At 46.7% G+C, this 12108-nt stretch overlaps 2 protein-coding genes across 2 annotated transcripts; one reads left to right on the top strand and one right to left on the bottom strand.

Annotated features, from left to right (window-relative positions):
- The first annotated feature begins 2456 nt into the window (after positions 1 to 2456).
- LOC131281002 (endothelin-converting enzyme homolog) lies at positions 2457 to 7294 on the top strand. Its single transcript, XM_058310255.1, has 5 exons — positions 2457 to 2468; positions 4678 to 4948; positions 5065 to 5582; positions 5653 to 6071; positions 6139 to 7294. The coding sequence occupies exons 1-5, from the start codon at positions 2457 to 2459 to the stop codon at positions 7292 to 7294; spliced, it is 2376 nt and encodes a 791-aa protein (XP_058166238.1).
- Positions 7295 to 9165: 1871 nt separating this feature from the next.
- On the bottom strand, positions 9166 to 11669 carry LOC131293202 (transmembrane protease serine 9-like). The gene is made up of 5 exons (XM_058321282.1): positions 10982 to 11669; positions 10277 to 10591; positions 9955 to 10158; positions 9588 to 9756; positions 9166 to 9490 (listed from the first exon to the last, which is right to left on the bottom strand). Exons 1-5 carry the CDS (start codon positions 11667 to 11669, stop codon positions 9166 to 9168), a joined length of 1701 nt encoding a protein of 566 aa, XP_058177265.1.
- Between the last annotated feature and the right edge of the window lie 439 nt (positions 11670 to 12108).

Here is a 12108-nt window from a genome sequence, read left to right as displayed (position 1 = left end):
AAAAATCGAAAAATACCGAAATGCTGTTGGCAATCAAAACGAAAGCAGAAAACAAACAAGAAAACTCACACTTATCCCTACATAGGCCTTGCTCCAACACCGCATCGTGTCCATTACCCGCACGGACACTTATCTTGTCCCGTGTTCGAGCTGCCGGGGGGGTTTTCCCGGTCGAAAGGGGATGGGGGAATGCGAAGCGCGGTACCGGCCGGAACCGGAGAGGGATGATCGTAGTGGCAATAGTAAAACTTTTTCGCGTCCTAGTTTCGCGCGAGTTCGGGCAGAGTAAAGCGCATCAGTATGGGCCCGCTGAAGGCAGGCTGCCAGAAAGATGTATCCTTGCAGCACTTTCCGAAGCGACTCGGGTCGAGGACACGAGCTTGCGAACGCGGCTGTTTCGCACGATGAGAGCATTTTTTCTCGAGAGCGAGAGAGAGGGCGAAAAGGAAACAGAGAGAACAGCATGGTTTGAGTTTGGAAAATGGGGGGAAAATTGAAGGACCTAACTTCCCCTTCCGATGCAATTTGAGCTACAAATAGTTCGCTGAGTGCTCTTGACGAATTGAAATGAGTTACTCTTATCCTTTTTGAAGGTGTATTTAAAATAACTTCTAAGGTTATGATAGTAATCGAACAAACAAAAAAAACAACAAAAGTTATATACAGCGCATAGAAAATCAAAGCATTCATAAGTCTTACAGAGACTATGTCAAACATAACACATAAATAAATGGAGTTATTCATAACAATAAATTATTATTAAATTGAATTGTTATATACTTCAACCATTTTCAAAATTACCTAAAGCTACTAACCTGGACTTTTCGAATTGAGTTGCTAGTTATTATACAGATGCTGCTACAATTAGTGTTCCTAAATTGATCTATTACTCAGTTACTGTGCAACACAGTTATTGTTGAACGTATTTGGAAAATCCACAAAAAACCTAAGGTGTACATTTATAAACACAATTTTTGATAGGTGATTGACTTACTGACTAACAAATTATCCACATGGAAAGAACGTTTGGTATATTGACTTCTGTGAATATGCTACATACATCTAATCAAGAGATGCATCCAAACATCTCCAACATCAATGGCTTGCCAAATTGTGATTATTTACAGAGCTCATCAGCTTCGCAACCATGAGATGTCACTTCCTTCAAAATGGTTGCGGGTAGATTTGCTTGCCTCAACTTCTAACAAACTTCTAACATCAGCAAATTCGCAAAGTTTACATATTGAGTTTCTTCCCAATAATAAACAAATGGTTCGCTACGCCAATAAACTAATCTTCTCTTGGATTTCTGTTGATGTTTATTTTCAGCAGTGTATAGCCTTGGATAGCTGTATATGTGCAGTTAAAAATTCAAGTTCAGGTGTATTTCAAAGCAAGATTTTCAAAAAGTTGGTTTACGTGTCGGTTTCTCGCATCTTTAAACAGTCAACAGTTTCCGAAAGGACAATCACGCAGCACGTGGTGCTTCATTTGAACGGTTGATGCGTTTTGACAGTTGATAGAAAATTACCCACGATTGCTTTGATCCCCGGGAAAAGACGCAAAAGATCCCTTCCAGCTGATTGCCTGCGCTGACGGAAGCGGCTGACAGCTTCCAGCGTCGCTCGGGCGCCCTTGCCTGGCTGGGGGTGTCTGTTGCGTTTGCGGAGGGGTTTGTTTTGGTGTCGAGTTTTCCCGGCACTCGCCCGCATTTGACAGATCCGACGCGGACGCAGCCGCCGTACGGGCGACGGTTGGGGCGCATGTCCGGCGCAACTATTTTCATTCGCCTCTTTCGCCGTCCTCGAACGCACCAACCTTGGCCCCGAGACCGATGTGCGATGTTGATGTGCGGACTACAGGCACAGCGTTGTTTGCTCCTATCAATCCGTTAAAGGTCGCTTCTTTTGCCGTTTTTGTACCTTGTGACGTTTGCCGTTTCTAAATTGCCATTAGATTGAGTGCCCAGCAATTCCCGCAAGTGACTACGATGGATTAATTAATCGCAAAAGTCTGTGGTTTGCGTCGCTTTGGATGTGGTGAACGATGATGGCTGCATGATGGCCTCAGATGCACCAGTGCTGCAATGAAGATGCTTCGTCAAACGATACCCAAGTAGTTGAGGGAATAGAAGTGAGCCCAGTTCATCATTCAAGTAGCGAATCTATTCTTCGCAAGCTACAATAAATCCCCTGGAGGATGTGAAAGTTTCCTACAAGGCGTTTGAAGTAAGTGTCAGTGATTAGAAGACGGGAAGTTCCGCACAATATGGTATCAGTTGTTACCAGTTGTGGTGGATCGTTTTCGCTAAAGCCAGGTGCCTCACATGCAGTGTGATAAGAAAAAATTCCTCGGAAGTGAACAAAATAGACACTCCTTCCATTTCGTAGCCTCAAGGGCGACCATTTACAGTGTAGTGTCACGGTGTTATCAGTCTACCTAGCATACATTCCAACATGTCAGTACAGGTAAGTAACGTAGGAGCATCGAAGGAAAAATCCACCTTGCGCAGAAAAACCACAAAGGAACAATTTCTAACATACGATAAAACTCCCCTTAACCTTCACCCCAATAAGGGTGCAAGACTGCGTTTAGGGAAAGTGTTAAAACTATCCCCTGCACGTAAACATCTCTTTGTTATGCATTCCAGACCTTGCCTTGCATACGCACATAAGGAGATTATTGCAATGCATGTATACGCTCGTGTTGATAAGATAAACGGTGCATGATGCGTCAATACGACTATCCGCTTATCGGTATCATTCACTGGGGCAATAGCACACAAGTAGGATTGGGTAGAGCTATCGGTGCGCGGGTCTGTACAACTTTGTTAACTAGTTTAATGCCTGCACTTTCCATCTGGTTTTGGCCGGTAGTGTTGGCGCTTCCGCATTTTATCGACGTCATTCGTCCGTTTTAGCATCTTAATAGGATTATGACAGCTTTATGAGGCAATGTGGCATTTTCAATATCTGAGCGAAACTTTGACTCATTGTTATTTAGTTTTGAATTGGCTAGCATAACGTTTTGAGTTAGCTCTTACAACATAATCCTACTCGAAGCTTTTTGTACAAGATCTATTTCCTGCCTGAAGTAAATATTCTATCCAACTTTTGGATTGAAACCCGAAAAACATTATTTTGCGTCGCTAGAAGTGATAAAGCACAGGTACTGGTTTAAAGTAAAATACTCAGTAATGCTAACACACTTTTCTTTCTTAAGCATTTATCATTCTTAGCTAATGTCTCACACAAAATACCAACCTTATTGGTTGGTTCAAGTTATAACCAAATGATTCATCTACTGTACTTTCCAACGATGTTGTTTCCATTTTACTGGCATCGATTCCAGCAACGAAAAGCACATAAGCGACTTTTAACTATACGTCACGTGTAGCCAAATGAGCTACCTGGTTTGGAATCGTTTTATGACATTCAATGTTGTTTCCGCACGTTCGTAACACTGAACTATATTGCCGCATTTTAGAGGCAGCAGCGGCGGCTTGTTTAATCATCATCGGTTTACATAACCAACCAATGAGTTGGACCATGTCCAGACAGGGTTTCTGTAAACTCCGTCCCATTTCATTCCAACACGTCACCGACGGATGGATGATGAGTGAGGAAATGAAGATGATCAGTAGCACGCTTTACGGCTATCGCCAGTAGCTTCATCGTTCACTGCCATAATTCTCATCATACTCATAGATTTCATAGAAGTCGTAGTTGCCCGCTTTTGGAAGCGTTTGTGACCGCTGATTGGTAGTTAACGAGAACGGCCTGGAGGACGTTACGATTCTCATCGGCATATGCGAAATTGCTTCCGAGTCGTCGAAGGCCCGTCCGACATTATCATGGCCCCCCGATACAGCACTCTGCTTTTGCCTAATCGTTCCCAATTCGAGGTGGAGTTGGTTCTCGGTATTGAAGATAACGCGAATCGTTATCGCGACCGCACATCTGCACATTTGCCATCTACCGAGTACAAACAGCTCGCTAGGTGGTCGTGGCGGTGGCTTATGAATGGGCGCCAACGCCAACAAACTCCAACCCCTTGTTGTGACCCGCTGCGCCGCACTTACGCCGACAAATTGGAGCGCGCGCGCACATACACAATGCGATGTTGTACGCGGAAAGCGTCGTAAGCAGGAGAGCGCTGGTTAGTCGCCCTTTTCGTACACTGGCAACGTGCAGTGCGTCATCAGCTACGATCCCCAATTGTTTACAAGATGCCTGGCCCTATCTCTCTCCCTCGGGGCGGGAGATCACGCTGGCAAGATGATCACGCTCGCGGTTTAGTTCCGTGCGATTTGCGAACGTGACTAGAGGTGCTTCCGTTGGCGGTCTTGCGAGTGTTCGAGCGAGGGTTAATTTAATTCGTTGCGTGAAGTCTACGGTCTAGTAGAGCAGTGCACGAATCGAGTGAGAATTGAAATGTACAACAGCCGTGCTTGGCCGCGTTTGAGTGTTGTCTAGACTTGCTTTGGGTTTTCAGGGGAGATTGCGTTGTTTGGTTTGTTGAGGAAGTTAACTTGCGTTGCACGAAATCGAACGCACGGAAAAGGACGGCTTCCAAGTAGGTGTGCTGATGTTGGGATGGCACGCTCTACCTGCTTGCCTCGATCAGCTGTACACAATCTGACGTATGCTGTTGTTGTTTGGATGCGCTCGTTCACAGATGACCAGATACAAACAGGCGCAGTTTGCCGATGAGGACAACAGCAGCATCGGATCGATACAGATCAACGAGACGACACGCAGCCCTACGATGCACATCCGGTACCATGCGGCCCGCGGAACGTCGCTTTGGAATGCCCGGAGCAAGCTGGAGAAGGTGCTGATCCTGCTGTTGGCGTTCGCGATCGTGCTGATCGTGGTGCTGAGCAGCTTGCTGGCGAACGACACGACGCGCATTCTTCACGTACGCCCTCACGTGGGGTCGGATAAAGGTAGGCAGCAGAAGCAGAACCTATTTTTAGCTCAATGGCCGATGATCAACGGTCGCGTGCGAGGAGCGGACCATCGCTCGCTGGGAATTTACCCTTGCTTGTTTCTTTGCCCGCAGACCCCTTCGGTGTGGAGGAGCAGACGCCCTGCCTGAACCAGCACTGCATCTTTGCGGCCAGCGAAATTCTGCACTCAATCGACTGGAGCGTCGATCCATGCGATGACTTCTACGCATTCTCGTGCAACCAGTGGATCAAGAATAACCCCATTCCGGATGGGAAATCGATGTGGGGCTTGTTCGGGAAGCTCGAGCAGCAGAACCAGCTGGTGCTGAAGAACGCACTGGAGCGTCCGCTGGCCGAGTTCAAGTCGAAGGCGGAGAAGAAAGCGAAGCTCTACTACCAGTCGTGCTTGGACGAGGATGAGACCATGGAGAAGCTCGGAGCGGAACCGTTGCAGAATCTGCTGCGGCAGATTGGCGGTTGGAATGTGACGGCTAATGCTAGTGGATTCGACGTCAGCCGGTGGTCGCTTCAGAAGACGTTGCAGACGCTTCAGATCAAGTACAATATGGGTGGACTGTTTGGTTGGGCCGTCGGTGAGGATGATCGGAATTCCAGTAAGCATATCATACAGGTGAGGATGGTGCTAACGAAGAAACCACTATGGACGAGATCCTATTGATGCTTGTTTGTCTTTTTCACAGATCGATCAAGGAGGACTCACGCTTCCATCGAGAGATCACTATCTGAACAAAACCGCCAACGCAAAGATACTGACGGCTTATCTGGAGTACATGACCAAGGTGTCGGTGTTGTTGGGAGCGGATGCAACCGATGCCCGGCGGCAGATGGTGCAAGTTATCGAGTTCGAGACACTCCTGGCGAATATAACCACACCGCAGGATATGCGCCGAGACGAGGAAACGCTGTACCACCCGATGTCGCTGACCGAGCTGCAGGAGAAGGCACCGTTCATCAACTGGCAGGAGCACTTCGAGGAGGCGTTCCGGTTGGTGCGACGAAAGATAACCGAGAAGGAACGGGTGGTGGTGTACGCTCCCGAATACCTGGAGAAGCTGAACGTGTTGATGAAGGAGTACACGGCTACGGATGAAAAGAAGACGTAAGTGTGGAGTTGTCGAGTATGAACCAATCGATTAATACACTGTACTGTTTGATATTCTTTGTAGCATTTTAAATAACTATCTGGTGTGGCAGACGGTACGAACACTCACCGCTTGCCTTTCGAAGGCTTTCCGGGACGCGTACAAGGGCCTCCGGAAGGCGATGATGGGCTCGGATGGGGGCGAGGAGCTCTGGCGCTATTGCGTGTCGGACACGAGTAACGTACTGGGATTTGCCGTTGGAGCGATGTTCGTGCGGGACGTATTTCACGGTGACTCGAAACCACAGGCCGAGGACATGATCAACCAGGTGCGGGATGCGTTCAAGGATAACTTCAAGAACCTCGCTTGGATGGACTCGGAAACGAGACGGTTGGCGGTGGAGAAAGCGGACGCGATTAGCGATATGATAGGTTTCCCTGACTACATATTGTACGCGGAAGAGTTGGACCGAAAGTATCACGAGCTAAAGATCGAACCGACGAAGTACTTCGAAAACAACATCAACTATAATGTGTATAGTCTGAAGAAGAACCTGGAGAAGCTGGATCAACCGGTCAACAAGACAAAGTGGGGCATGACACCGCCGACGGTGAACGCGTACTACACGCCGACGAAGAACCAAATCGTGTTCCCGGCCGGCATCCTACAGAATCCGTTCTTTGATATTAAAAACTCGAAGAGCCTTAACTACGGAGCGATGGGTGTGGTGATGGGGCACGAGTTGACGCACGCTTTCGATGACCAGGGCCGGGAGTACGACAAGTACGGTAATCTGCATCAGTGGTGGAACAATCACACGATCGAGCTGTTTAAGAACCAGACGGAGTGCTTCAATCAGCAGTACAGCGCATACCGGATCAACGGGAAGCCCATTAACGGGAAGCAGACGATGGGCGAAAACATTGCCGACAACGGTGGTCTCAAGGCGGCTTTCCATGCGTACGTCAACAACGAGCGCACGAGCTACACCGACACCGACACCCTGCCTCTACCGGGGGTCAATATGACCCACCGGCAGCTGTTCTTCGTTTCGTTCGCCCAGGTATGGTGCTCGTCCGTCACCGATGAAACAACCACGCTGCAGATCGAAAAGGACGCACACTCCCCGCCAAAGTACCGTGTCATAGGTCCACTGTCGAACTTGCGCGAGTTCTCCGAAACGTTCAGCTGTCCGCTCGGTTCGAGAATGAACCCGTTCGAGAAGTGCGAAGTGTGGTAGGCCCCCATTGGGGAACCCTTGATTTGCTTTGCGTGAAGGGCATTGTACTACTTATTGCCAAACATGTGGCGATACAAATGAGCCCCTTTGCCATCTTTCTTTACGGTTCGGGGACTATGGGGTCGCTTGGGAAACAACATTCCCTCGGCTATTCCCGATATAGAACTTTGTGGTTTTTGTATGTTCATGATGTTGCTTGTTCGGGAACAAAACATGCGCTCTAATGTGCCAAAATATCTTTCGAACGGGCGCGAAACGGAAGTGGGCTTAGATATCAGTGCCATCTTGGACGGGTCATGCTGATTATATCAATTAAAAAAATAGCACATCTAGGCTAGTTGGAACCAACATTTCCCAATCGGTGTCGGTTTGCTGGGCAAACATGGTTGCCCCAAACTTATTGCAAAGCCGCTGGAGGTGGTAAATAGAATATCTATTTTTATTGACATTCTACGAAAGAAATCCAATGGGAAAATGCGAAACACGTGCGTGGTATGTGTTGCTAGACATTTTACGGTATTAGTTCGTTCCGCATGTCTCCTACTACTATGAAACACAAGATTTATTGATATAGAAAACAACTACTTAATGCGCATAAGGTTATTAATTGTGATTGTATCTTAACTGAGCAAAACCAAAATGTAGCAGATAAACCAAATATGAGGAGGGGGGATGCACAAGCTGGTGCAAGATATGTTCAGTGCCGTGTCAGCGCCAGACTCAACGCAACCTATCTTTCGCTCGAGAAAGGAAGACTTGATGGTAGTGGATTGTGGATGTTAGTGGGTAAGAATTCAACGTTACTGACGAATTACGATGATGTGAATTCTGATGATATAGATGAAAGTATAAACATTTTGTACGTTTAAGGGCAAACATGGACACGCACATACACTCTTACACAACCTAAACACAAATAAACAGAGAAATGAAGTACTACTTATCCTAGAATGTACAACTGTTCCATAAAGTGTGTTTTTGTTTGTCTGATATTATGGAAATTAAAATTGCATCGAGGTAAGTATAATTTTCATTAAACAACGAAGCACCGTACGGTAAAAATTTGAGAGAAGATGTTTCATTTCATAGAAAAGAGATGCAACAAACAATTATAATATATAGTTTGAAAAACAAAAAATGTAAAACTTTTTACATTGATCAAAAATCGCACTGGGGTGTTGCAAACACCTATCTACCTTGTTTGACTTTTGCTCTTACTAGTTCATGTTAATCTATTGCATTCCGCTCTACGAGTTGCACAATTGTGCCTCATAATGTTCAATAAAGCGTGACATAAAGCGGCATGAAAAACTGTGTTTTAACAAGAATAGAAGTTTATTTACCTAGATGGACATGTTATACTATGGGGTTACATATAAACGAACAACGAAAACACGATTATTTTTGTTCACTATTTATTCTCCCAACTGTTCCCCATGGGTATGTTGATTTTTTTTAATCTGGCAGTTGACAGGACAAACATATTTTCATGGATTTTATTGATATCTCACCATATATCCATAAAATAAACCATACAATTTTTGTCTAGTAATAATTTGTGTTTTGGAGTGAACCATTATTATGTTTTGTTGTAAAATGATTTGCTAGTTGATTAAATGTAAATTTTCTCTAGTTTATTTCAAGTAAGAAGTGGATGCAGTATACTTAATTATTTTACTTAATTAGTGTGTAGACAAGAATCCAAAGTGTGAAGATGAGGATGAATTTCTATCTTCGTAGGATTCTGAACAAATAATATCTGTGTTTTCGGATGTTTGCTAATTTGAATGAACTCCCAAAATCGATATCTTCCACAACACAGCTGTTCATGGAAATGATTTACTTCATGGAGTTCCAGAGTGACCGTCCCGTTATAAACTCCCCCACACGAGCTCCTCGATCCAACGAAGAAAGGGAGCCACCCTGATGAAGCGCAGTTTAGTACAAGTTCTCTGCAGGACAATGCCTACCAATCGATAGGGACCCTCGCCACCGTCCGCGCCCCGCTCCTGTACCATCACCATGGGCGCCAGCAGTTCGTCGTAGCATGGGCTGTCCGGCCGCACACGGTGATGCCCCCGGTCCAAGGCCTCAATCCCGGCGACAGAACCGTTCACGGCCGAGTAGAGAAAGATTTGGCCCAGAGCACCGTCGTCGGCACCGGCCCAAAGGCACACAAACTGACAGGTGGACAGGCTTGGAGGAAGAAATATCGTTTCAATTTTGCAGCCGGACAATGGGAAAACAAATCAATTCCGGCCGATTTGCCGAAGGTCCTCGGCGAACTACTTACGGTACCGGGCGTTCCAGCTCGATTAGTGCGAGATTGCTCTGGTCCGGCGTTTCGCGGTCGCCAGCTGCCGGCGGGTTGTTGACAAAATCCGGGTGTTGATGGAATGTCCGTATGCCGCAGTCCGTCGCGCGACCGGCCGCCTCCAGGATAATGAATTGTTTCGCCGGTGCTGCAAAGTTTTCACACGAGGACATTGAGTTCAGTTTATTTCCGAACGCCCATTGCCTCCATTTCCTTATTTTTCCAACGGAACCCGAGGCGGGGGTTCCGAAAGTGATTTATTTGGAGCTGGTCGATTTATTATGTTGCGGTTGCGAGGGAGATGCATCTACAACCTTTCCTTCCTGGAAGGATCTGCTCCACTTACCTGCGCCTTTGTTCGACGGAACGGAGCAGCTGGCCGGTGTCAGGAGAAACCGGTCACTTATCAGCACGGCAAAGCAATCAATCACCAGCCGGGGGTATCCTTGAGGAAGCTCGTCGAAGTGGCTGCGATCAGGCCTCACGACGTACGCCAGATATGAGAGGTCCTGCGAGAGGTCGTCACATTCCTTCCGATACCGACGGCACCCTAGCGAGGGGGAGAGGGGTGGATAAGTTTCAATTATTGTGCCACCAATCGTGCCAAATGGACCAACCAAGATGAAGGGAATCTTTTTAGTCCATCAAATTCGATTGATCTTGCTCACTTTGTTCGCTGACCCTTTCCATTCTTTCATCCACTCTCGAATCTTGAGTGAATGGACGTTCTCGTTCCGGGACCAATGTGGCATCGGTGTCGGTGGACAGTGTTACTCCTTCACGCTGGGTCACGTGCTCAATCCAATGGCGGTACTTTGGGATGCTGACGAATCCGGCCAAACTTTTGGTGTCGCAGCGAAAGGACTGCCCATCGGCGGTGTCCTCCTGCAGGCCCGTGAACGATACGATTCCGAACGCCGTCCAGCTGCCGTTGATGATGGCCACAAACGCACCTCCACTGTCACCGTTACAGACGTTCGTGCCTGGTCAAAAGTTTCCTTTATTTAGAGAACATTTTACAGTGAACTAAACAGGCGTCTTGAACCGAAGTTGTTGAGTAAAATGAGGGATTCTATAACAGTGATTCTTAAAAATACGATTTGTTTTGCTCATACTAGATTTTGCAACATTTTTTGGTTCAGTTTAGCCCGTTCAAAGTCATTGCTATATATTGTATCAGGATGGTTTAAAGGCGTTGGTTCTCGTGACCGGCTTTAAAATATGTTCTTAGTTAGACACTAAATATTCCTTGCCTTAATTTTTTAAACTACTCATGAGTAGAAGACACTCGATTTGTTCGGAAAATGTGTATGAGCATAGTCAAGATTGTTAAACAGTATGCCTACAAACACTACACAATATACTAAACTTACCATTTTGCCAACCAGCACAGAACATTCCATCGTACAGCACGTGAGCAAAAAGGTCCGGATCGCTTTGCAAGCAGGGTAGGAAATCGATGATCGGCATTGCACTGGCTCGAAGTGTTCTTGCAAGTAAGTGGTCCTCAGTACGGCCCCAGCCTGCCACGATTCCACGCCGCGGCAAGCTAGTTTCTCCATCCGGTAGGCAGATCGGTTGCACGAACTCACCGAACTCGACAACCGTACGGAGTGTCAGAAGAGCCACGTCATGTCGAGGAGATCCAAGTGAGTAGTTCCCATGCCGGACGATCCGCTGAACCTGATGTTCTTGAGAGTAACGCGCCAGCACGAGCAGGTCGTGCAGTCCAGCCCGAATCGTCAACTCACTAGCGGCCAGCTGAAAGCCACTGGCATCCGTTACGCAATGGGCGGCCGTTAACAAGGTCCGGTCACCCACGATAAAGCACCCACAGACGTAGGAGGCACTAGCTTGGGCTCGTTCCAGTCGGTAGAGCGCAGCATGCCACGGAAATTGTCCTGGCCAGCTGGGCTGACCGCGAACGATCGTCCCAGGGACCGCCACGAGTCGGGTTCCACAGCGAGGAGGTGGTTCCACGAGGTCGACGGTATATTGACACAGCAGAAGGCCAAGCGATAGCAGAGCGATATGTAGGAGAGATTCACTGGAACTTCTCATGATGGCACTGATCGACTTACTGATCGATCGAAGGTCGCGATGCACGAGTGGAGGAGGATGATGTGAATTATGACAACGCACGAACGCACTTTATTTGTGGGAGAATCGAGCATTTAATGGAGTAGGTGTTAAATTATTATCTTTATGTTTTAATTGAATTTAAAGTCACAAGATGCGTTGAGGAGCAGACCTTTTGAAATTAAGTTAATGTTAGAATTTTATTACCAATGAACGTTGGAACGTTTGATTAGAATTTTATCACCCGAACTGAACGTTTTAGTTCCAATTACAAATTTTATAGATTCCTTGAACTGGTCAGTCGATTGGTGGAAACACTTGTGGCATTATGCGGATGTTATTCGACACAATTAAAATGTCTACTGAACACATAATGATTTTGCTAACTTTATTGAAAGTATTTTATTGCTTTAAAGTTTAC

This window comes from Anopheles ziemanni, chromosome 2, assembly GCF_943734765.1.
Source record: "Anopheles ziemanni chromosome 2, idAnoZiCoDA_A2_x.2, whole genome shotgun sequence".
Taxonomy (NCBI): Eukaryota; Metazoa; Arthropoda; class Insecta; order Diptera; family Culicidae; genus Anopheles; species Anopheles ziemanni.
The sequence above is the reverse complement of the archived record's forward strand: the minus strand, read 5'-3'. Positions and strand labels throughout refer to the sequence as shown.

Excerpts from the sequence above, each read along its gene's own strand:
- LOC131281002 (XM_058310255.1), top strand. Across the intron at positions 5,583-5,652 it reads CCAGTAAGCATATCATACAG|ATCGATCAAGGAGGACTCAC; the intron begins GTGAGGATGGTG and ends TCTTTTTCACAG. Across the intron at positions 6,072-6,138 it reads GCTACGGATGAAAAGAAGAC|CATTTTAAATAACTATCTGG; the intron begins GTAAGTGTGGAG and ends TATTCTTTGTAG.
- LOC131293202 (XM_058321282.1), bottom strand. The coding sequence starts at position 11,669 with ATGAGAAGTTCCAGTGAATCTCTCCTACATATCGCTCTGCTATCGCTT. Across the intron at positions 9,757-9,954 it reads TCCGTCGAACAAAGGCGCAG|CACCGGCGAAACAATTCATT; the intron begins GTAAGTGGAGCA and ends AAAACTTTGCAG. Across the intron at positions 9,491-9,587 it reads GAGCTGGAACGCCCGGTACC|CCTGTCCACCTGTCAGTTTG; the intron begins GTAAGTAGTTCG and ends TCTTCCTCCAAG.